Genomic DNA, 26,324 nt, shown 5'->3' with positions numbered 1-26,324 from the left:
ATCCTGTATTATACCCCAGAGCTGCACTCACTATTCTGCTGGGGCAGTCACTGTGTACATACATTACTGATCCTGAGTTACATCCTGTATTATACTCCAGAGCTGCACTCACTATTCTGCTGGTGCAGTCACTGTGTACATACATTACTGATCCTGAGTTACATCCTGTATTATACTCCAGAGCTGCACTCACTATTATGCTGGTGCAGCCACTGTGTACATACATTACATTACTGATCCTGCATTACATCTGTATTATACTCCCAAGCTGCACTCACTATTCTGCTGGTGCAGCCACTGTGTACATACATTACTGATCCTGCATTACATCCTGTATTATACCCCAGAGCTGCACTCACTATTCTGCTGGTGCAGTCACTGTGTACATACATTACATTACTGATCCTGAGTTACCTCTTGTATTATACTCCAGAGCTGCACTCACTATTCTGCAGGTGCAGTCACTGTGTACATACATTACATTACTGATCCTGAGTTACATCCTGTATTATACCCCAGAGCTGCACTCACTATTGTGCTGGTGCAGTCACTGTGTACATTACATTACTGATCCTGAGTTACATCCTGTATTATACCCCAGGGCTGCACTCACTATTCTGCTGGTGCAGTCACTGTGTACATACATTACATTACTGATCCTGAGTTACATCCTGTATTATACTCCAGAGCTGCACTCACTATTCTGCTGGTGCTGTCACTGTGTACATACATTACATTACTGATCCTGAGTTACATCCTGTATTATACCCCAGAGCTGCACTCACTATTCTGCTGGTGCTGTCACTGTGTACATTACATTACTGATCCTGAGTTACATCCTGTATTATACTCCAGAGCTGCACTCACTATTCTGCTGGTGCAGTCACTGTGTACATACATTACATTACTGATCCTGAGTTAAATCCTGTATTATACCCCAGAGCTGCACTCACTATTCTGCTGGTGCAGTCACTGTGTACATACATTCCATTACTGATCCCCAGTTACATCCTGTATTATACCCCAGAGCTGCACTCACTATTCTGCTGGTGTAGTCACTGTGTACATACATTCCATTACTGATCCCCAGTTACATCCTGTATTATACCCCAGAGCTGCACTCACTATTCTGCTGGGGCAGTCACTGTGTACATACATTACTGATCCTGAGTTACATCCTGTATTATACTCCAGAGCTGCACTCACTATTCTGCTGGTGCAGTCACTGTGTACATACATTACTGATCCTGAGTTACATCCTGTATTATACTCCAGAGCTGCACTCACTATTATGCTGGTGCAGTCACTGTGTACATACATTACATTACTGATCCTGAGTTACATCCTGTATTATACCCCAGAGCTGCACTCACTATTCTGCTAGTGCAGTCACTGTGTACATACATTACATTACTGATCCTGAGTTACATCCTGTATTATACTCCAGAGCTGCACTCACTATTCTGCTGGTGTAGTCACTGTGTACATACATTACATTACTGATCCTGAGTTACATCCTGTATTATACCCCAGAGCTGCACTCACTATTCTGCTGGTGTAGTCACTGTGTACATACATTCCATTACTGATCCCCAGTTACATCCTGTATTATACCCCAGAGCTGCACTCACTATTCTGCTGGGGCAGTCACTGTGTACATACATTACTGATCCTGAGTTACATCCTGTATTATACTCCAGAGCTGCACTCACTATTCTGCTGGAGCAGTCACTGTGTACATACATTACTGATCCTGAGTTACATCCTGTATTATACTCCAGAGCTGCACTCACTATTCTGCTGGTGCAGCCACTGTGTACATACATTACATTACTGATCCTGCATTACATCTGTATTATACTCCCAAGCTGCACTCACTATTCTGCTGGTGCAGTCACTGTGTACATACATTACTGATCCTGCATTACATCCTGTATTATACCCCAGAGCTGCACTCACTATTCTGCAGGTGCAGTCACTATGTACATACATTACATTACTGATCCTGAGTTACATCCTGTATTATACCCCAGGGCTGCACTCACTATTCTGCTGGTGCAGTCACTGTGTACATACATTACATTACTGATCCTGAGTTACATCCTGTATTATACTCCAGAGCTGCACTCACTATTCTCCTGGTGCTGTCACTGTGTACATACATTACATTACTGATCCTGAGTTACATCCTGTATTATACCCCAGAGCTGCACTCACTATTCTGCTGGTGCTGTCACTGTGTACATTACATTACTGATCCTGAGTTACATCCTGTATTATACCCCAGAGCTGCACTCACTATTCTGCTGGTGCAGTCACTGTGTACATACATTCCATTACTGATCCCCAGTTACATCCTGTATTATACCCCAGAGCTGCACTCACTATTCTGCTGGTGTAGTCACTGTGTACATACATTCCATTACTGATCCCCAGTTACATCCTGTATTATACCCCAGAGCTGCACTCACTATTCTGCTGGGGCAGTCACTGTGTACATACATTACTGATCCTGAGTTACATCCTGTATTATACTCCAGAGCTGCACTCACTATTCTGCTGGTGCAGTCACTGTGTACATACATTACTGATCCTGAGTTACATCCTGTATTATACTCCAGAGCTGCACTCACTATTATGCTGGTGCAGCCACTGTGTACATACATTACATTACTGATCCTGCATTACATCTGTATTATACTCCCAAGCTGCACTCACTATTCTGCTGGTGCAGCCACTGTGTACATACATTACTGATCCTGCATTACATCCTGTATTATACTCCAGAGCTGCACTCACTATTCTGAAGGTGAAGTCACTGTGTACATACATTACATTACTGATCCTGAGTTACATCCTGTATTATACCCCAGAGCTGCACTCACTATTGTGCTGGTGCAGTCACTGTGTACATTACATTACTGATCCTGAGTTACATCCTGTATTATACTCCAGAGCTGCACTCACTATTCTGCTGGTGCTGTCACTGTGTACATACATTACATTACTGATCCTGAGTTACATCCTGTATTATACCCCAGAGCTGCACTCACTATTCTGCTGGTGCAGTCACTGTGTACATACATTACATTACTGATCCTGAGTTACATCCTGTATTATACCCCAGGGCTGCACTCACTATTCTGCTGGTGCAGTCACTGTGTACATACATTACTGATCCTGAGTTACATCCTGTATTATACCCCAGAGCTGCACTCACTATTGTGCTGGTGCAGTCACTGTGTACATTACATTACTGATCCTGAGTTACATCCTGTATTATACCCCAGGGCTGCACTCACTATTCTGCTGGTGGAGTAACTGTGTACATTACTGATCCTGAGTTACATCCTGTATTATACCCCAGAGCTGCACTCACTATTCTGCTGGTGCTGTCACTGTGTACATACATTACATTACTGATCCTGAGTTACATCCTGTATTATACCCCAGAGCTGCACTCACTATTCTGCTGGTGCAGTCACTGTGTACATACATTACTGATCCTGAGTTACATCCTGTATTATACTCCAGAGCTGCACTCACTATTCTGCTGGTGCAGTCACTGTGTACATACATTACTGATCCTGAGTTACATCCTGTATTATACCCCAGAGCTGCACTCACTATTCTGCTGGTACAGTCACTGTGTACATACATTACTGATCCTGAGTTACCTCCTGTATTATACCCCAGAGCTGCACTCACTATTCTGCTGGTGCAGTCACTGTGTACATACATTACTGATCCTGAGTTACATCCTGTATTATACTCCAGAGCTGCACTCACTATTCTGCTGGTGCAGTCACTGTGTACATACATTACTGATCCTGAGTTACATCCTGTATTATACCCCAGAGCTGCACTCACTATTCTGCTGGTACAGTCACTGTGTACATACATTACTGATCCTGAGTTACCTCCTGTATTATACCCCAGAGCTGCACTCACTATTCTGCTGGTGCAGTCACTGTGTACATACATTACTGATCCTGAGTTACATCCTGTATTATACCCCAGAGCTGCACTCACTATTCTGCTGGTACAGTCACTGTGTACATACATTACTGATCCTGAGTTACATCCTGTATTATACCCCAGAGCTGCACTCACTATTCTGCTGGTACAGTCACTGTGTACATACATTACTGATCCTGAGTTACCTCCTGTATTATACCCCAGAGCTGCACTCACTATTCTGCTGGTGCAGCCACTGTGTACATACATTACTGATCCTTCATTACATCCTGTATTATACTCCAGAGCTGCACTCACTATTCTGAAGGTGAAGTCACTGTGTACATACATTACATTACTGATCCTGAGTTACATCCTGTATTATACCCCAGAGCTGCACTCACTATTGTGCTGGTGCAGTCACTGTGTACATTACATTACTGATCCTGAGTTACATCCTGTATTATACTCCAGAGCTGCACTCACTATTCTGCTGGTGCTGTCACTGTGTACATACATTACATTACTGATCCTGAGTTACATCCTGTATTATACCCCAGAGCTGCACTCACTATTCTGCTGGTGCAGTCACTGTGTACATACATTACATTACTGATCCTGAGTTACATCCTGTATTATACCCCAGGGCTGCACTCACTATTCTGCTGGTGCAGTCACTGTGTACATACATTACTGATCCTGAGTTACATCCTGTATTATACCCCAGAGCTGCACTCACTATTGTGCTGGTGCAGTCACTGTGTACATTACATTACTGATCCTGAGTTACATCCTGTATTATACCCCAGGGCTGCACTCACTATTCTGCTGGTGGAGTAACTGTGTACATTACTGATCCTGAGTTACATCCTGTATTATACCCCAGAGCTGCACTCACTATTCTGCTGGTGCTGTCACTGTGTACATACATTACATTACTGATCCTGAGTTACATCCTGTATTATACCCCAGAGCTGCACTCACTATTCTGCTGGTGCAGTCACTGTGTACATACATTACTGATCCTGAGTTACATCCTGTATTATACTCCAGAGCTGCACTCACTATTCTGCTGGTGCAGTCACTGTGTACATACATTACTGATCCTGAGTTACATCCTGTATTATACCCCAGAGCTGCACTCACTATTCTGCTGGTACAGTCACTGTGTACATACATTACTGATCCTGAGTTACCTCCTGTATTATACCCCAGAGCTGCACTCACTATTCTGCTGGTGCAGTCACTGTGTACATACATTACTGATCCTGAGTTACATCCTGTATTATACCCCAGAGCTGCACTCACTATTCTGCTGGTACAGTCACTGTGTACATACATTACTGATCCTGAGTTACCTCCTGTATTATACCCCAGAGCTGCACTCACTATTCTGCTGGTGCAGTCACTGTGTACATACATTACTGATCCTGAGTTACATCCTGTATTATACCCCAGAGCTGCACTCACTATTCTGCTGGTACAGTCACTGTGTACATACATTACTGATCCTGAGTTACCTCCTGTATTATACTCCAGAGCTGCACTCACTATTCTGCTGGTGCAGTCACTGTGTACATACATTACTGATCCTGAGTTACATCCTGTATTATACCCCAGAGCTGCACTCACTATTCTGCTGGTGCAGTCACTGTGTACATACATTACTGATCCTGAGTTACCTCCTGTATTATACCCCAGAGCTGCACTCACTATTCTGCTGGTGCAGTCACTGTGTACATACATTACTGATCCTGAGTTACATCCTGTATTATACTCCAGAGCTGCACTCACTAGCCTATATTCACCCCTAATAAAAGTGATGTCTTGTCCCGCAGTGTGATGGCGGACCATCAGTCGCACTGCCGGAGTCTATGCTCTTTGTATCTACGCTGGATGGGAAATTTCACGCTGTGAGTAAGAAGTCCGGCGATGTCCTGTGGACCTTAACAGACGGTAAGTGATCTGGGGGTAGTAAAAGTCTTACTGTTGGTTTACACAGACGTATGTGCAGGTTATACCTGCATACAGTCCATAGCGAGCACTGCATAGGTTATTATTATGTTGTGAGACCCCGCTGATTAGCAGCTGAAGCAGCCTCTGCACAGCGCCCCATAACCAGGTGTGGTGGTGTCTGGTACAGCAGCCTAGTTCCATTCCCTTATATTGGGCTGCACTGCGGTGCCCGGTCCGGTCTCGCGTATGGATGAGCCGCATTCATTCTCGGATGTGTGCACGCTGTTACTGTCTCGCAGCCTCCTCCATAGTGTTGTCAGGAGAACAATACACACAATGCATCGCCTCCATTCACCACAGCGACCGCCGCTGCCTCCTCGGCTTCTCCTAAACAGCTCCATGGTTTCCTGACTCTGTGTATCTATAGCTGCAGCCAACGAAGGGTGCAACCGCTAATCTTGACTAACTGCAGCTGGGATGGCATAAATGTATTTAAAGGCATATATATATATAAACCTAAATGCATGTGATTGGTGCTATAAATCATTTTTGCTATTGTTAAAAACTCTGCACCATTTGCCTTTTATATCCTGTGAGTTGCGTTGTCTATTGCTGGCTGCAGAATGAGTTAACTGAGAATCCTTCAGCGAGCTCATTCTGACAGTTTTCCTCAGTTTGTAACTGTTATATCTCTTTTTCTGATTCCTTAGCTGATTTATGACCACAGACCACATCAAAGTTAAACATGCATGAAAGCAAAGCAAAGTGGTGCAACATTTTTAATGAAATCCAAGTGCAAAAATTATTTTTTTAACCCCCAAATAATTGTACTTCAGTCAAAAAAAAATATATCCCTGAGTTGTACAAATGCTGGATATATAAGGAGCGGTTTTAATTTGAGGGGGTCTGACACCTGACGCTTAGCTCCTATCCACTTTTTAATAGGGTGCAGGTACAGATTAAATTAGAAAATTCACCACTAGATGGAGCTTTTTGTAGAAATCCCCCTGCGGTGAGCGCTCGTCATTGGGGGACCTGTCGTATTTAATACTATCCTCTGTTGTGCCATTAGTGTAGAAATTTGTATGTTAAGCCCTTTCTAATTATGTCTGACCCATCCCTTTTCTTTCAGATCCCGTGATTCAAGTACCGCTGTATGTGTCAGAGTAAGTCCAGAAGTCACACGGCTCTGTTTCCCTTTTAGCTTTCTCCATAGTCTGAGATATAAAACACAGTACCAGAGGTCTTTGCCTTACTAGTATTGTATCACAGCGTCACAGGATGGATATTGTATCGCAGTTTAACATTATAGCCCCTCAGCTGCCAACAAGGCACGTGATGGCTAAACAAGATGTAATCTGTCTTATAGACCAGCCTTTCTGCCAGACCCCAGCGATGGCAGCTTGTACATTTTGGGGGGAAGAAATAAGGAGGGTCTCATGGTAAGTAGAAGAGTTTTATTAGTTTGTAATTATAGGTCTGTCAAAATGTGACAATTTATTGTGTGTCTATTCATTTGGAGGGCACTGCTATTCGCACCTCTCTGGTCCTGAAATGTTTGCCTCCAAATATTTACCCATACATCATGCCAAAGACTCACCTGCTAGGTTGGCACTGTTATGGTGCTTGTCACTTGCACTAGTAAACATTTAGGGGTTGGAATTTTTGGACTATGGTTCGTGCCCATAGCAGGACCAGTATCTTTAGAGTCACAATGGTTTCTTACAGCTTAAGAAGAGTATAGAAAGATAAGGGAATATTCTGTGGTCCTAAATACAGTTTTAATTGAACATTTAGCTATGGGTTGAGGCCAGTGTTCTTAAAGGTCCTTCCAACATCCTACTAAGGTATAGGGGATTTTATTGTGTGAGTGACTTCTATGTTTCCATATTCCATAGAAATTACCTTTCACTATCCAGGAACTAGTCCAGTCCTCCCCCTGCCGTAGCTCTGATGGAATCCTGTATACAGGTAATACCAGCCAGGTGTATGCAACTGTGCAATGTATACCAGCAATGTCCTGCTATTGGGTGTGAACACATTTACAGCCATATTGGTGGTTGATATTGGTCGTCATTCGGTATTCACTTACAATTAATTCTGAACAGGGAAGAAACAGGATTCCTGGTTTGTGTTGGATCCAAAGTCAGGAGAAAAGCAGACCACGCTGTCCACGGACTCGTCTGATGGGTTGTGTCCTTCCAGTCCTCTCCTGTACATAGGACGGACACGTGAGTCTTGTAGAATTATGGCATATATATATATATATATATATATATATATATATATTAAAGGGGTTTTCCTACTAAATACAGTACATTTATCACCTATACACATTCTCGCTGGGGACATGATGGCTGGGTCTCTGATCAGTTCCAAGAACAGGGGTAGCAAAGTCCTCTTTGTGAGTGGCTAGGCGTGACCTCCACCCTTTCCATAGTTCCCATAGAAATAAATGGCGCATTGGTAGAGCATGTGCACTGTCGCTTCATTCGCACAAGGAACTTTCTGATCCCATTTTTTTTTTTAAAGATCTTGAAAAGTTTGTTATAAAGTCTCCTCTAACTTTTCATTCTAAGACCCCACCCAAACGCCTATCTCAGACTTATACATACTGCTGCATGCTGTGTCACTTGAGGATAACCATCAATGTTTACCGTGCAGAGTACATGATCACGATGTATGACACAAAATCCCGAGAGCTGCGCTGGAACGCCACCTTCCACGACTACTCTGCTCCTCCTTGTGATGCCAGCTACGAATACAGTGAGTACCATATACATCAATGGTCTCCAAAAGGTGGATCTCCAGCTTCTAAAAAAAAACTACAACTCTCAGCGTGCTGCAAGTTGTAGTCTCTGAAGAGCTGGAAAGTCACTGATTGGGGGTTTTGCTTCTTTACTATAGAGATGTCTCACTTTGCCTCCACTGGAGACGGGATGCTGGTGACTGCCGACCAGGGGAGTGGAGAAGTGTTATGGATGCAGAGTTATGGTTCCCCAGTAGTCGGGCTTTTCATGTGGCACCAGGACAGCTTGAGACGAATCCCGCATCTGAACGTCGCACTGGAAACTCTCCGTTACTTGACGTTTAATTCCCAGGACATGCGTCTTCTCAAATGGAACTACCAGGCGGTGCATGAGCTGAGCAGCACCAAGACCCATCTGCTGTAAGTACTCCCACCTGTTGAGGGTATTCAGCAGATAGACCGCTTCTTGAGAACTTTGATCTGTATAAAGGACTCGGCACGACAATGCCACTGTATGACGTACCTATTAATTTCTATGCGTCATGTAATGCTTAATTTCCCCTGTGGGGGCGCTGCAGGGAAACTGAACACAAACTGCTGGGTTCTCCCACAATTGATCAATGGTGGTTCCATTAGCTCCTTTTTGCTTACATTGCGTGAGCTGGATTGACCTTTGGACCCTTTTCTTTTTACAGGCCATCCCTGTATGTAGGGAAGCACGATAGTGGATTCTATGCTTCCACATCGCTGATCCATGAGGGAGTTTCTGTAGTGGTAAGAATATTTCCATGCATTTTCTTTACAAGATATATTATTTGTTGCATTGTGGGTTATAATGTACAAGGATAAAGTTATACTGAATTTTCATGTACTTATGAAAACAATTCCGGCTTCTCATAGTAAGTAGAAGTCTTATGATTGTGTAATTATAGGTCTGTCACAGTGTGGCAATTTATTGTGTGTTTATTCTTCACCTGGGCGTACCTCTATGGGTACCATCCCCAGCCCAGAAATGTGTACATCTAAAATATTTATCCATCCAGCATTCAAATGATTGACCTGCAAGATTGGCACTGAGATAGTACGAGTTACCTGCAGTTTTGGGTTTGTGAATTTTTGGACTATGGTTCTAACCCATGGCAGGACCAGGATCTTTAGAGTCACACTGATTTCTACAGAGTTGAACTTGCATGGATTCAAATTCATCTACTTGGATATATAACATAAGATGTGGGCATTGATGTGATTCTACATACTATCCCTATGATAAAATTGATCAAAGCCAAAAAAACAGCTAGTAAGTGTTGTCATGGGGCATCCATTAAAAGATGGTATTTACATTTTTCATGTACATTGAATCCTTTTTTTTTTTACGTTTTCCTAGTGCTATTCTTATTTTGTAATATATCATATCTTGGTATAACTTCTAGCCCCGGGGAATCACTCTAGCCAGGATAGATGGGCCTACCACTAAGGATGTCACCTTGAAAGAATCTACCGAGTTTGATGTAACCCCCACCACAGATGTCAAGTACCCACTTGGAAGCATAGTATCTGCAAATCAATGGCTACTTATAGGTAAAGGAGGGGGGGATGGGCAGATGTGAACATTTATTACATGATCTCTGCATAACAGTGGTATTCTTATATATGCACACTATGGAAGCAGTATATACTGTAGGCATTGTATAGCAGTATTATTTTGTTACTTTTAGGGCAGTACTATTCTCCATTTCTCTCCTTTACATAAAGCTTGGGCACCCTTCTATGTTTATCCTAAAGCCTGCACAGACGTTGGCCCCGTATTTATAGATCTTAGTCTCTTCTGACCTTATACAAACTTTTTAATCATACCTTCCAAATAAAATATCTCATTCTTTCCACAAAGGACATCATGAAGTTCCTCATGTTGTTCACACGACCATGCTCCGAGCGTTTCCAGAGACCTTGAGGAGGGATACAGAGACGATCATTCGTGGACCTACACCTAGAACCCTATTTGACGATGTGAGTGTATTCCAGAATGTTGGTTTTCCATCACCTGTTAAACGGGTTGTACAATCTATTTTTGTTTTGCCCCAGCATGCCCCCCCACCAAAAAAAATCCCAAAAACCCATACCCACCTGTCGATTACTCTCTGTACTGCTCCCTATGTCCACCAACAGTCTCCGAGACTTTTTTTGTGGCAGAGTTATGTGATTGCTGCAGACAATCGGGAATGTTGCCCACCAGAAGAGGCGATACAAAGAAAGGCGGGGGAATTGGGAGCTGTACTGAGGGGGATCAGCAGGTGAATTTAGTTTTTCTTTTTTTTTGGGAGGGGGGGCTGATCTAATGTAATACGCCATGACTGGCATGTCAGAGTAATGAGACTTACACGCCGTGCATTCTCCTCTGTGAAATTTAAGGCTGTGTTCACACACAGCGTTTTTTTTTGCGTTTTTCCCGCGGATTTACCAAAAAATCTGCTCAAAAAAACACTTAAAAGAAGCTTCCCATTCATTTTAATGCATTTTGCACTTTTTGTGCAAATTGATGCGTTTTTTACCGCAAAAAAAACGCTTCGCAGAAAAAAAAGCAGCATGCTCATTAATGTCGCTGTAAATTCCGCATTTCTGGCTATTTTCTATGTGTCTGGGGACGCGCGGCAAAATCGCGCATTTTCTGGGAAGGAGTCCTGTTTTTATGCAGAAATTTTCTGCATACGTGTGCACATAGCCTAAATATGCAATTTGCTTCTTCAGAGAGGAAGAGAACTAGAACTCTGTTGCCACCTATTAGAAGTAGCAATCCTAAAAGTCAATATCGACCCTTTAACAAGCCTTGCCATATCAGCCAAACCAGAATCTCAGTTTTCAGGCACAGTGCTTTGGGGTATTGCCCCTCGTCAGTGCAAAGTATGAGATCTGATTTTGCCAGGTGAGAGGCTTAAGCCCGGGATCTAAGGGGTAAGGTTTCTGCTTGCTGAGAGTGACAAGCCAGGCCTGGCATGTCAGAGTATGGAGACTTTTACGCCATGCATGCTTTGCACTGATGAGGGGCAATACACTGAAACACCATGTCTGCAAACTGGGATTCTGCTTTGGCTTTTACCTTAAGTCATATGGCACGGCTCGTTAAAGGGTCGATACTTGTAGGATTGCTACTTCCAATATGTGGCAGTAGAGTTCAAGTCTACTTCCTCCCTGAAGAGCCAATTTGGATTTTTTTTTTCTTTGGAGACATGCTTGTCATCTGAATCTCTCAGTGGTTGCAGCAAATCCACAGGACAATTCCTTTTATTGTAAAATTACCCTTTAAGGTTACGTGCACACAAAGTTTTTTTTCAAGGAGTTCTTGGAGCAGAAACTCTCCAAATCTCAAAACTCTTCAAAAACTTTTGAGTTTTTGCTCTGAAAACTTAGCACAAAAGCCTCGGTGTGCACACAGTCTTCTGGTTACGTGCATCTCATGTCACCCATCGTCTTATGTCTCCGCAGTTTCTGACCCCTCAGAATCAAGGAGAATCCCCTCAGGGCGACACAGAAGGGCGGATAAAAGTGGAAACGACCACAGAAGAAGCGGGCATTGTCCTTCCCGACGCTACAATAACCCATCTGCTGGTCACGGGTATCGTCACGCTGCTCCTGGGAGGCTGGGTGCTCTTTGGGTTCACTTTTCCCAAGGTAAGCGGCTTGGACGCAGTCTGTTGTTCTCTGTTATCAGCTATTTGGATGCAGGTCCCTTGTTCCTAGTAGAAACTGGACTTTACTATAGGATAATGGTTTCCAACCTATGATTTTAGTGATGCTACATCTCCCAGTCCCAGGCCGTCCGGGCATGCTGGGAGCTGTAGTTCCACGCAGCAGGTTGGACTACATGTGTGCATTGAAGAGAAGATAATGGCGTCCGTACTTTTCAGATGTGGGAGCAGCAGCGCAGGCAGCAACAGGAATTACAGCAGCAGCTCGAGGAGAAGCTTCAGCAGATCCAGCATCAGCAGCAAATGGCGTCCGAGGCCTCTCCGCCGCTGACTGCTCCAGACGGCAACGTGTCCGCAGGAGAACAAAGCTCCGGGAGCGGCAAGCGGAGGAGCCGAGAGCAGGAATATGGCCAGGCCAATGGCATGAAGAGAGGGAGCAACAGCGAGCCAGAAGGTGAATAAAGCAGATATTCCTCAGTTGTTCCTCCTGGAATTCAATGAATAAATTGAGTGCGCCCCCTACAGACGGTACTGTGCTGACCATAACCTACTGGGAAGAGGAATGGTTACGCACACGTGGCAATTTATTATTAGAGTTCCAGGAGGAATAACAGAGGGACAGCAGAACACAGAGTGTAAGGAAATCTACCCAGCATTAATAGTGTATTACTATGCAATATGGGGTATTTATGGTCATTATTGTACAGGGAGGGTCGTAAATCTGGTGGGATGTGCATGCAGCGCATTTATAACACATGGAGGGCTTGGTTCTCCACCACTTTTTGTCAGCAGGAAATGCAAATAGTAAAATGAACCATGTAGCAGCCACAATGGGCCTTATTTATCGAAACTTATGGATGGAAATAGGCCTTGTTGCCAGTAGCAACCAATCACAGCGCAGCTTTCATTTAGGTAACTGCTCATGTAATATGAGAGCTGTGTTGTGATTGGTTGATATGGGCAACGAAGCATGCCTTGGTTCCCAAGCCTGCTTTACTACCCGAGGCCTGTTTTTATTTTTTTCTACTTGAGGCCTGCTTTACTACCCGAAGCCTGTTTGTTTTTCCTACTTGAGGCCTGCTTTACTACCCGAAGCCTGTTTGTTTTCCCTACTTGAGGCCTGCTTTACTACCCGAGGCCTGTTTGTTTTTTCTACTTGAGGCCTGCTTTACTACCCGAGGCTTGTTTGTTTTTCCTACTTGAGGCCTGCTTTACTACCCGAGGCCTGTTTGTTTTTTCTACTTGAGGCCTGCTTTACTACCCGAGGCCTGTTTTTATTTTTTTCTACTTGAGGCCTGCTTTACTACCCGAAGCCTGTTTGTTTTTCCTACTTGAGGCCTGCTTTACTACCCGAAGCCTGTTTGTTTTCCCTACTTGAGGCCTGCTTTACTACCCGAGGCTTGTTTGTTTTTCCTACTTGAGGCCTGCTTTACTACCCGAGGCCTGTTTTTATTTTTTTCCTACTTGAGGCCTGCTTTACTACCCGAGGCCTGTTTGTTTTTTCTACTTGAGGCCTGCTTTACTACCCGAGGCCTGTTTTTATTTTTTTCTACTTGAGGCCTGCTTTACTACCCGAAGCCTGTTTGTTTTTCCTACTTGAGGCCTGCTTTACTACCTGAGGCCTGTTTTTATTTTTTTCCTACTTGAGGCCTGCTTTACTACCCGAAGCCTGTTTGTTTTTCCTACTTGAGGCCTGCTTTACTACCCGAAGCCTGTTTGTTTTCCCTACTTGAGGCCTGCTTTACTACCCGAGGCCTGTTTGTTTTTTCTACTTGAGGCCTGCTTTACTACCCGAGGCTTGTTTGTTTTTCCTACTTGAGGCCTGCTTTACTACCCGAGGCCTGTTTGTTTTTTCTACTTGAGGCCTGCTTTACTACCCGAGGCCTGTTTTTATTTTTTTCTACTTGAGGCCTGCTTTACTACCCGAAGCCTGTTTGTTTTTCCTACTTGAGGCCTGCTTTACTACCCGAAGCCTGTTTGTTTTCCCTACTTGAGGCCTGCTTTACTACCCGAGGCTTGTTTGTTTTTCCTACTTGAGGCCTGCTTTACTACCCGAGGCCTGTTTTTATTTTTTTCCTACTTGAGGCCTGCTTTACTACCCGAGGCCTGTTTGTTTTTTCTACTTGAGGCCTGCTTTACTACCCGAGGCCTGTTTTTATTTTTTTCTACTTGAGGCCTGCTTTACTACCCGAAGCCTGTTTGTTTTTCCTACTTGAGGCCTGCTTTACTACCTGAGGCCTGTTTTTATTTTTTTCCTACTTGAGGCCTGCTTTACTACCCGAAGCCTGTTTGTTTTTCCTACTTGAGGCCTGCTTTACTACCCGAGGCCTGTTTTTATTTTTTTCCTACTTGAGGCCTGCTTTACTACCCGAGGCTTGTTTGTTTTTCCTACTTGAGGCCTGCTTTACTACCCGAGGCCTGTTTTTATTTTTTTCCTACTTGAGGCCTGCTTTACTACCCGAAGCCTGTTTGTTTTTCCTACTTGAGGCCTGCTTTACTACCCGAGGCCTGTTTTTATTTTTTTCCTACTTGAGGCCTGCTTTACTACCCGAAGCCTGTTTGTTTTTCCTACTTGAGGCCTGCTTTACTACCCGAGGCCTGTTTTTATTTTTTTCCTACTTGAGGCCTGCTTTACTACCCGAGGCTTGTTTGTTTTTCCTACTTGAGGCCTGCTTTACTACCCGAAGCCTGTTTGTTTTTCCTACTTGAGGCCTGCTTTACTACCCGAGGCCTGTTTTTATTTTTTTCCTACTTGAGGCCTGCTTTACTACCCGAAGCCTGTTTGTTTTTCCTACTTGAGGCCTGCTTTACTACCCGAGGCCTGTTTTTATTTTTTTCCTACTTGAGGCCTGCTTTACTACCCGAAGCCTGTTTGTTTTTCCTACTTGAGGCCTGCTTTACTACCCGAGGCCTGTTTTTATTTTTTTCCTACTTGAGGCCTGCTTTACTACCCGAGGCCTGTTTGTTTTTCCTACTTGAGGCCTGCTTTACTACCCGAGGCCTGTTTTTATTTTCTTCCTACTTGAGGCCTGCTTTACTACCCGAGGCCTGTTTTTATTTTTTTCCTACTTGAGGCCTGCTTTACTACCCGAGGCCTGTTTGTTTTTCCTACTTGAGGCCTGCTTTACTACCCGAGGCCTGTTTGTTTTTCCTACTTGAGGCCTGCTTTACTACCCGAGGCCTGTTTGTTTTTCCTACTTGAGGCCTGCTTTACTACCCGAGGCCTGTTTGTTTTTCCTACTTGAGGCCTGCTTTACTACCCGAGGCCTGTTTGTTTTTCCTACTTGAGGCCTGCTTTACTACCCGAGGCCTGTTTTTATTTTTTTCCTACTTGAGGCCTGCTTTACTACCCGAAGCCTGTTTGTTTTTCCTACTTGAGGCCTGCTTTACTTCCCGAGGCCTGGTTTTATTTTTCCCTACTTGAGGCCTGCTTTGCTTCCCGAGGCCTGGTTTTATTTTTCCCTACTTGTGACTTGCTTTGCTTCCCGAGGCCTGGTTTTATTTTTTTCTACTTGAGGCCTGCTTTACTACCCGAGGCCTGGTTTCATTTTTTTCCTACTTGAGGCCTGCTTTACTATCCGAGGCCTGTTTTTCTACCTGATGACCATGTTTCTATATTTCCACGACATATGTAATTAACAGCTTATTGTCACCTTGACTTGTTCTAATTTTTTTTTTTCTCCACTTGCAGCATTCAATGAAGATGAAATAGAAGTCGTTAAAATTTCCTTTTTTCCCAAAGAAGTTTTGGGTCGTGGAGCTGGAGGAACATTTGTATTTAGGTTAGTAGAAATCAATTAATGTATTAACCTGGCCTAAAGTCCTGCGACTTTCCAATATACTTTGTGTTTCTATCCATTGCACTTTTCGAGATCTCTGCATGCTTTTAGTGAATTGGAACATATATATATATATATATATATCCAGAGAAAACCCTAAGGACGACTTTACACATCCGACAATCCCATCACAGTCTGTGTGAAACCGGCCTTGCTGACCTCATGCTCGTCACAGCTGAGGGTTTGTTACTATTGCATCCAGGCTGCAAGTCGAATCTCTCTGCTCTTCTGTGGGGTTTGTTGCAATCTATAAGTCTGGAGTCCATATCGTTTAACGTTCACCTGCAGTTTCAAAAAACTTTTGATGTGACATCTCTAAAGTTTTTATTAGTGGGTGTCTGGGGTCCGAGACCCCCTCTGATTGCTGAAATGAAGAGACAGAAGTGCGCAGTTGAACTCTGTGCCCCTTTATGGATTATATTTGTACAGGATCTCCGCTGGATATGACTGATCTGTTATGATCTCAACCCTCCGCCACTTGCTCACATCCACTTTACTGATAACATGAAGTTTGTTTTCTTATAGGGGCAGATTTGATGGACGATCAGTGGCCGTGAAGAGAATCCTGCCCGAGAGTTTTATGCTGGCCGATCGGGAGGTGCAATTATTACGAGAGTCTGATGAGCACCCCAATGTGATCCGTTATTACTGTACAGAGAGCGACCGGCTGTTTTACTACATTGCCCTGGAGCTGTGCGCTGCCACCCTGCAGGAGGTGAGAGGACCCCCACAGGGTAGGCACGACAAGCACCTGCGGACCACGTTCGGTGGTTTGATTAATACTTATTCCTAAACATTAGGTTGGCGCAAATATTACTGTCTCTCCGTAATGTATGTATAGGTAGTACTGCCTTCCTCTCTCTATGGAGGTACAGGTAATGCCATTCACTTGTATAGGGTTTGTGATGCAGTTGGTCACACCTAGATAGATAAGGGGTCTCCTGCCACGGCAGGGTCCCATTATACACAGTATATTGTACATATATCTTTTTCCCACTTGCTACATGATTTTTTGACTCCCATGATGAATCCCCTCTATTGGGGAGCAAACGCATAGGGAGAACACATTTTGGAGTGATGGAGGGTAACATAGCAGCACACACTTAGGGACTGTCCTTGCGAGGGAATAATAGAAACTTCTCCCTCCCCATCCAATAAAAAGGTTTTGGACCATATATGTTGCTCCTGTCTATGGTGAACCTGATACAGGAAACGTCTATTGGTGAGACCAAATCAATGTTTAATTGAGTACTGGTATGCACGAGCACTTTATATATGTGGTAATATTGTTTTATTGTTTTGTGTCACTTGATTCATTGGTCCGGAGGAAATTTTAGAATGAATAAATAAAAGTTACATTTTATTAATGGGGGACTCTCCTAGCTATACTTTTATAAAACCACGAGGGTAATACAATAGTGGACTAGAAATACAACACTATAGCTGATCTGGAATAATATCTCTCACTATACAAGATGTAGAAACAGATAGTACTGCCTCCCTGTCTCTTTCTTTACATAATTTAGGCACAGATTGCACTTGCTTTTTTATCCTTGTAGATAGTACTGCCTCTTTGTTTGGTTAGGATACTACTGGCTCCTTGGCTTTGTGTAATGTAGGTACTGATAGTGACATGTCCTTTTCTGTTCCTTTAGGTTATGTAGGTACTGATAGTACTGCTTCCCTGTCTCTTTCTGTATATGGTGTAGGTACAGGTAGTACTGCCTCCCTGTCTCTTTCTGTATATGGTGTAGGTACAGGGTGTACTGCCTCCCTGTCTCTTTCTGTATATGGTGTAGGTACAGTTAGTACTGCCTCCCTGTCTCTTTCTATATATGGTGTAGGTTCAGGGTGTACTGCCTCCCTGTCTCTTTCTGTATATGGTGTAGGTACAGGTAGTACTGCCTCCCTGTCTCTTTCTGTATATGGTGTAGGTACAGGGTGTACTGCCTCCCTGTCTCTTTCTGTATATGGTGTAGGTACCGATAGTACTGCCTTCCTGTCTCAGTTGTAGGTACAGTTAGTACTGCCTCCCTGTCTCTTTCTGTATATGGTGTAGGTACAGGTAGTACTGCCTCCCTGTCTCTTTCTGTATATGGTGTAGGTACAGTTAGTACTGCCTCCCTGTCTCTTTCTGTATATGGTGTAGGTACAGGGTGTACTGCCTCCCTGTCTCTTTCTGTATATGGTGTAGGTACAGTTAGTACTGCCTCCCTGTCTCTTTCTATATATGGTGTAGGTACAGGTAGTACTGCCTCCCTGTCTCTGTATATGGTGTAGGTACAGGGTGTACTGCCTCCCTGTCTCTTTCTGTATATGGTGTAGGTACCGATAGTACTGCCTTCCTGTCTCAGTTGTAGGTACAGTTAGTACTGCCTCCCTGTCTCTTTCTGTATATGGTGTAGGTACAGGTAGTACTGCCTCCCTGTCTCTTTCTGTATATGGTGTAGGTACAGGTAGTACTGCCTCCCTGTCTCTTTCTGTATATGGTGTTGGTACAGTTAGTACTGCCTCCCTGTCTCTTTCTATATATGGTGCAGGTACAGGGTGTACTGCCTCCCTGTCTCTTTCTGTATATGGTGTAGGTGCCGATAGTACTGCCTCCCTGTCTCAGTTGTAGGTACAGGTAGTACTGCCTCCCTGTCTCTTTCTGTATATGGTGTAGGTACAGGTAGTACTGCCTCCCTGTCTCTTTCTGTATATGGTGTAGGTACAGGTAGTACTGCCTCCCTGTCTCTTTCTGTATATGGTGTTGGTACAGTTAGTACTGCCTCCCTGTCTCTTTCTGTATATGGTGTAGGTACAGGGTGTACTGCCTCCCTGTCTCTTTCTGTATATGGTGTAGGTACCGATAGTACTGCCTTCCTGTCTCAGTTGTAGGTACAGTTAGTACTGCCTCCCTGTCTCTTTCTGTATATGGTGTAGGTACAGGTAGTACTGCCTCCCTGTCTCTTTCTGTATATGGTGTAGGTACAGGTAGTACTGCCTCCCTGTCTCTTTCTGTATATGGTGTAGGTACAGATAGTACTGCCTCCCTGTCTCTTTCTGTATATGGTGTAGATACAGGTAGTACTGCCTCCCTGTCTCTTTCTGTATATGGTGTAGGTGCCGATAGTACTGCCTCCCTGTCTCAGTTGTAGGTACAGGTAGTACTGCCTCCCCGTCTCAGTTGTAGGTACAGGTAGTACTGCCTCCCTGTCTCAGTTGTAGGTACAGGTAGTACTGCCTCCCCGTCTCAGTTGTAGGTACAGGTAGTACTGCCTCCCCGTCTCAGTTGTAGGTACAGGTAGTACTGCCTCCCCGTCTCAGTTGTAGGTACAGGTAGTACTGCCTCCCCGTCTCAGTTGTAGGTACAGGTAGTACTGCCTCCCCGTCTCAGTTGTAGGTACAGGTAGTACTGCCTCACTGTCTCAGTTGTAGGTACAGGTAGTACTGCCTCCCTGTCTCTTTCCAGAACCAGTGTAAGTATGTATCCATCCAAATGTAAAGGAGACCAGGATAAAAATGGTGGCTGGCTGATGAAACACTTTGATGACATGTATTAACGACATTGTTTTTTCGCCGCAGTACGTGGAGAATTCGGCTTTTCCACACATTGGCCTAGATCATGTGACCCTTCTCCATCAAGCTATGTCTGGACTCGCCCATCTGCACTCCCTCAATATTGGTGAGAAGTTTTGGGTTTCTATAACATATATCATTACGGATTTACAGAAAGGGGTGCGGCATATAGTGCGATTATTAGTGGGTGGGGCCTAAGTCTTAAAGGTACAGTTACAAAATATTAGTGGACAAATAATGAAACCACAATATAACAGATCGATATAATACCTACATAATAGTGCAATATAATAGCGCCATCACTTCCCGAATAGGGTTGTACAATGTCGAATATTTTGTCCGTCTCTTCGCAGTGCACAGAGATCTCAAGCCGTGTAATATCCTCATCTCTTTGCCCAATGCCCAGGGCAAACAGAGGGCCGTCATTTCAGACTTTGGGCTCTGTAAGAAGCTGGGAGTGGGAAGGAACAGCTTCAGCCTGCGCTCAGGAATCCCCGGAACCGAGGGATGGATCGCACCGGAGGTTCTACGTGACGGAAGGACGCAGAATCCAGTAAGGGATCCTTGAGGATGGATCTGGTGATGGATCGAGGCTGAGCAGTCTTAGAAAGGTTTGTTTTGTGTTCGCAGACAGCAGCCGTGGACATTTTCTCTGCTGGCTGTGTCTTTTACTATGTCCTGGCAAGTGGACATCATCCATTTGGAGACAGCTTGAGAAGACAAAGCAACATATTAAATGGGTCGTACAGCCTGCCGCAGCTCCAGGAGGAGACGTACGGTAAGAATCGGCCATGTATCTGGATATTGGGCTTGTTGAGCAAAGGAACCAAGTGCCAGCAAGGCCACGTACACCTTATTATTATTTATTATAGCGCCATTTATTCCATGGCGCTATACATGTGAGGAGGGGTATACATAATACATACAAGTACAGTAATCTTAATCAATACAAGTCACGACTGGTCCAGGCGGAGAGAGGACCCTGCCCGCGAAGGCTCACAGTCTACAAGGGATGGGTGAGGATACAGTAGGCGAGGGTAGAGCTGGTCGTGCAGCGGTTTGGTGGATCGGTGGTTATTGCAGGTTATAGGCTTGTCGGAAGAGGTCGGTCTTCAGGTTCCTTTTGAAGGTTTCCACGGTAGTCGAGAGTCTGATATGTTGTGGTAGAGAGTTCCAGAGTAGGGGGGAAGCACGGGAGAAGTCTTGTATGTGATTGTGGGAAAAGGAGATAAGAGGGGAGTAGAGAAGGAGATCTTGTGAGGATCGGAGGTTTCGTGCAGGTACGTATCAGGAGACGAGGTCACAGATGTATGGAGGACTCAGGTTGTGGATGGCTTTGTATGTCATGGTTAGGGTTTTGGACTGGAGTCTTTGGGTAATGGGGAGCCAGTGCAGGGATTGACAGAGGGGTGAGGCCGGGGAATAGCGGGGGGACAGGTGGATTAGTCGGGCAGCAGAGTTTAGAATAGATTGGAGGGGTGCGAGAGTGTAAGAGGGGAGGCCACAGAGCAGGAGGTTGCAGTGGTCAAGGCGGGAGATGATGAGGGCATGGACTAGGGTTTTTGCAGATCCTTGGTTGAGGAATGTATGGATCCGTGAAATATTTTTCAGTTGAAGTCGGCAGGAAGTGGAAAGGGCTTGGATATGTGGTTTGAAAGAGAGATCCGTGTCAAGGATAACCCCGAGGCAGCGAGCTTGTGGGACTGGAGAGAGTGGGCAGTCGTTTACTTCAATGGATAGGTCCTTTGGGGGGGGGGGTCGCATGAGATGGGGGAAAGATGATGAATTCTGTTTTGTCCATGTTAAGTTTCAGAAATCTAGCGGGGAAGAAGGATGAAATAGCGAACAGACATTGAGGGATTCTGGTTAGTAGGGAGGTGATATCTGGTCCAGAGATGTAGATCTGTGTGTCATCAGCATAGAGGTGATACTGAAAGCCATGAGATTCTATGAGCTGTCCCAGGCCGAAGGTGTAAACGGAGAAGAGCAGGGGTCCTAGGACTGAACCTTGTGGGACTCCGACAGATAGGGGGCGAGGTGAGGAGGTGGTGTGTGAGTGGGAGACGCTGAATGTCCGGTCTGTTAGGTATGACGCGATCCAAGATAGGGCCAAGTCTGTGATACCAAGGGATGAGAGGGTCTGTAGTAATAGGGAATGGTCCACTGTGTCAAAGGCAGAGGACAGGAGGAGGAGGACAGAGTAGTGTCGCTTGGCCTTGGCGGTTAATAGGTCATTGGTGACCTTAGTTAGGGCAGTTTCAGTGGAGTGGTGTGGCCAGAAGTCATATTGTAAGCGGTCAAAGAGGGAGCATTACGGAATGCTGTAGATAAGCCCCTGATGGCGGTGCCCGCAGCTTATAGGCCAAACATGAGGTGACAGATTCCCTTTAAAGGGAACCTGTCAACCCCCCCCCCAGGGCGTTTTTAAGTTAAAGAGCCATTTTCAGTAGCACTAAGGCTGCATTCTGTGAAGGTGGCTCTTCCATTTCTGACCCCCAGTAACGCCGAAATATTAACTTTTATAAATAGCTCCTCATACCCGTAATGCGTCCCATAGGTATGGTGTGTCCCCCTGTATCAGCCGCCTCCCATCTATCCATCATGCCTCTGTCCTGTGTCTGGGTGCCGCCCACCATCCATCCATCATGCCCCTGTGCGTCGGTGCCTCCTCCTGTTTTGAATCCCAGCGCCTGCGCTGTGATGAGAGTTCTCGGGCATGCGCAGTGCGCGCAGCCCGAGAACCGACATCAGGCTATTGCGCCTGGGTGGTGCGGAGGCCCCAGATCCCGCCCTGCAGTGTGTTATGATGTATTCACACTGCGGGGCTGGGGTCTCCGCAACACGCAGGCGCAATAGCCTGATGTCGGTTCTCGGGCTGCGCGCACTGCGCATGCCCGAGAACTCTCGTCACAGCGCAGGCGCCGGGATTCAAAACAGGAGGCACCGACGCACAGGGGCATGATGGATGGATGGTGGGCGGCACCCAGACACAGGACAGAGGCATGATGGACGAATGGTAGGCGGTGCCCAGCCACAAGACAGGCATGATGGATGGAGGGGAGGCAGCTGATACAGGGGGACACACCATACCTATGGGACACATTACGGGTATGAGGCGCTAATTGTAAAAGTTAATATTTCGGCGTTACTGGGTGTCAGAAATGGAAGAGCCACCTTCACAGAATGCAGCCTTAGTGCTGCTGAAGGTGACTCTTTAGCTTAAAAATGCCCTGGGGGGGAGGTGACAGGTTCCCTTTAAGTATCCATGATTACTATATGAGTGGTTGTAGCCATGGATATCTAAGCTACTGCAATGCCTGCACATGAGGGAAGAGACATAGTGAATCAGAAGAACTATACTACATTTTTAATTGGCGGTATTTGCTAATATTATTATTATTATACCTCTTCTAACTGTTGGATTTGTCCATGCCAATCAGTATATTTGGTACCTGGACCTTCTATGGCTACTAACTGTGCTCCTGCCCGATTTTGTTTCTGCAGACCATGTGGTAGCGAAGGACTTGATTGAAGGCATGATCAGCGGTGACCCAAAGCTCCGACCCTCAGCACCGTGCGTTTTGAGACATCCGTTCTTCTGGGCACCTGAGAAACAGCTGCAATTTTTTCAGGTCTGAGAGGCGGCAGGGAGAGGGATGTATCATTATAGGGGATGTGCAGATGAGTGTATTCACTGTCCCAAATCTGATCCGTCAAAACATCGGATCGCACTCGGACCGACAATAGTCTATGGTGCTATGCATAACTTTTTTTTTTTTTTTTTTTTACTCGGACAGAATGTTTTATACTCAAGTTTGATCTGATATAATGATTCACTAAGCCATGCAAGTCAATGAGTGCGTAGGAAACATCAGACTGCACTCGGATGACATCTGAGCGCAGTCCGATTTCCACAACCTGTGCCAAAAAAATTTTTTTCCCCATCTTCTCATTAAAGAATCGGCGCTAAAACGCTGTTCAGAGTTTGATTAGTGTAATTTGCAGAATCGGAGAACCTGTGGCCGTCCGCCCTTAGGATAAGTCTTCAATATCAGATGGGCAGGGGTCCGACAGCCGGCTCCCCCACTGATTAGCTGTTCTTAGTGCATAGCTACGCCAACTGTATAGTGGCCGCGGCCGAGTGCTGTACATCTGTCCTCATGAATGAGTGGATCTGCAGCACCCGGCTGCGACCACTACAGATGATGTAGCTGTGCAACTCAGCTGGGGGGGGGGCCGAGTGTCACACCGCCACCGATCTGATATTAATAACCTATCCTAAGGGTAGGCCATCAATATAATAGTAGTGCGCATCCCCTTTAATTATGAGAGCTGTAAAAATCCGAGTGCAATTATCACTCCCTGGTTTTCAGGGGATGTGGAGCTCTGACCCCTAAATATGATGTGTATAAATATATATAATATATTAGCGACAACCAATAACGGCTCATTTGTTCCCTTTTTTTTTTTTTATTTTAGGATGTCAGTGACCGCATTGAGAAGGAGCCACAGGAGAGCCCCCTGATCATCTGCCTGGAGGGCAATGCCCGCTGTGTCGTCCGGGTCAATTGGAGATTACACATATCTGTTCCTCTACAGACAGGTAACATCACGGCTGTCCTTAGCATAAAATTACCCCACCTTGGGTAACAAGGTAAGAGTATAAATGGTGGTGCAATAAGCTATGCCAGTGTCTGGGGGCTCAAGGTCCTGCAATGCCTGCACACGAGGAGAGAGACATAGCAAATCAGAAGAACTATACTATACTACACCTCTTTTTGGAGGTATTTGCTAATATTATTATTCCTACTACATATTGGGACGAGAGCAAAGTGCTAAAAAGAGGTGGTCTGCCAGGACCCCTGGAATTATGGAGTATATGGGAATTCTTACTAGAAATGTGCTTCATATAGTCCAAAAAAAAGTAATGTGCATTTAATGGGACTTTTTTTTTTTTTTTTTAAATTCTAGACTTGAGGAAATTCCGTTCATATCGTGGAAACTCCGTACGAGATTTGCTCCGAGCCATGAGAAACAAGGTAGATATTGTCACAGCAGGGTATGTGCACACGCTGCGGATCCACAGCGGATTTGGCCTCTGCGGATCCGTAGACAGTACCATGTAAGTCTATGGGATTTACAATCCGCAGTGCACATGCTGCGGTTTTAAATCCGCAGGAAGAATTGATGTCAATTCTTTCTGCGGATTCTGCTGCGGTTCGCCACCTATTCCATTGTCCAGGTGTCAAAGCGCAGGGGAAAACCGCTGGCCAATCCGCAGGTTACTCTACCTGCGGATCTGCACGGAAAAATCGGCAGCGTGTGCACATAGCTGCAGACTGTCTTTGTAAATCAGAAGGTAACACTGTAATAGGAAATTTGTAGTTATTGTGGGGACGCCGTATCCCCCACCACACCAACCTTTCCCTGCAACCCATTGTGCAGCTTTCACAGGAACAGTGCTAGGGACCCCCACTAACCACAAGGATGGGGTCCTGTATTCCGTGAATAGAGCGACATTGCTCCTATGGGAGCTGCAGAACCTCTTGTGCGTCCTCCACTCCCACGGACCGTGAAGAGAGCAGTGGTCACACCTGACAACTAGCGCTTCATTCACAGCACCGCCTTTTTCATGATCGATCCACGGTTTTAAGCAATTTCCCAATTACATGTACAATAAAAAGGTCTTCAGCTATGTGATTATGATTGGTTTCTCCCCCCCCAGAAACATCACTATCACGAGCTGCCGGCTGACGTCCAGGAGACCCTCGGCTCCATCCCCGAGGAGTTTGTGGCTTATTTTACATCCCGGTTCCCTCTTCTGCTCCTTCATACACACCGGGCGCTGGAGCAGTGTGCGCACGAGAGACCGTTCCACCATTACTATCACTGGGAGCCAGGATATCGATGAGGCTGGAGTTATTGCTGGCACTTGGTTCATCAGGACCTCTGTTATTATACAGGCACTTGCACTGCCATAATGGCTGCACGGTTATTTTTTATTGCTTTTAGATGATGTGCAAACACAAAAGGCATCTTCAACCATTTAACTGTTCTGAAATGACAACTCCTTCCAGGCCATGCTGGGAGTTGTAGTCCCATGCTGAGAAGACCTGTAATACAACAGTGTGACAGTAAGGGGCATCTTATGGGATTACTCTCCAGGTCCACACCAACTCAAGATGTCGCCGTGTGGACCTGGCACCAAGGGCATTATATTGGAGCATTCGGACGACGCAGAGACTTAACTGCTGCATTCAATAGTCAGTGATTGCCATTTAGAGGGGCCCCTCCAGGCGGAACAAGTGAGGGTCTATATGCACGGCTGTTTTTGCCAAATCCAATTGATTCCTTGGATTATTCCTTCACTGCAGAGTTTGATGTTTTAAAAGGCAATTGCTTTCTCAAAAGCATGAATTCTATTTTTTCCCCCTGAAATATTCAGTTTTTTTTAAAAGGATGTAATTTATTTTGTATTTGCTGGGGACTGTATATTCTTCTTAGAAGGAAGAAATTGAGTGAAATGTGCCAATTTTATGACAAATAAAAGTAAGTTTAGATTTGTTTTATTTGTACCAA

The 26,324-nt window shown here is 45.1% G+C and overlaps 1 protein-coding gene across 1 annotated transcript in view; it reads left to right on the top strand.

Moving 5' to 3' along the window:
* ERN2 (endoplasmic reticulum to nucleus signaling 2) overlaps positions 1–26,324 on the top strand; it is a 41,170-nt gene extending 14,846 nt beyond the window's left edge. Inside the window, exons 2-22 of the mRNA XM_073560307.1 lie at positions 5,796–5,913; positions 7,046–7,079; positions 7,283–7,355; positions 7,812–7,884; positions 8,022–8,144; positions 8,578–8,679; positions 8,821–9,082; positions 9,358–9,436; positions 10,093–10,240; positions 10,551–10,669; positions 12,143–12,328; positions 12,565–12,799; positions 16,037–16,127; positions 16,710–16,899; positions 19,752–19,851; positions 20,099–20,298; positions 20,376–20,523; positions 23,250–23,377; positions 24,225–24,348; positions 24,717–24,784; positions 25,471–26,324. Of these exons, the coding sequence (XP_073416408.1) occupies positions 5,796–5,913; positions 7,046–7,079; positions 7,283–7,355; positions 7,812–7,884; positions 8,022–8,144; positions 8,578–8,679; positions 8,821–9,082; positions 9,358–9,436; positions 10,093–10,240; positions 10,551–10,669; positions 12,143–12,328; positions 12,565–12,799; positions 16,037–16,127; positions 16,710–16,899; positions 19,752–19,851; positions 20,099–20,298; positions 20,376–20,523; positions 23,250–23,377; positions 24,225–24,348; positions 24,717–24,784; positions 25,471–25,656 (2,787 nt within the window). The 3' untranslated portion in view covers positions 25,657–26,324. The remainder of the gene's footprint in view (positions 1–5,795; positions 5,914–7,045; positions 7,080–7,282; positions 7,356–7,811; positions 7,885–8,021; positions 8,145–8,577; positions 8,680–8,820; positions 9,083–9,357; positions 9,437–10,092; positions 10,241–10,550; positions 10,670–12,142; positions 12,329–12,564; positions 12,800–16,036; positions 16,128–16,709; positions 16,900–19,751; positions 19,852–20,098; positions 20,299–20,375; positions 20,524–23,249; positions 23,378–24,224; positions 24,349–24,716; positions 24,785–25,470) is intronic.

The sequence above is a fragment of the Dendrobates tinctorius genome, unplaced genomic scaffold (assembly GCF_039654945.1).
Source record: "Dendrobates tinctorius isolate UK_male_01 unplaced genomic scaffold, ASM3965494v1 ptg000295l, whole genome shotgun sequence".
Classification (NCBI taxonomy): Eukaryota; Metazoa; Chordata; class Amphibia; order Anura; family Dendrobatidae; genus Dendrobates; species Dendrobates tinctorius.
The sequence above is the reverse complement of the archived record's forward strand: the minus strand, read 5'-3'. Positions and strand labels throughout refer to the sequence as shown.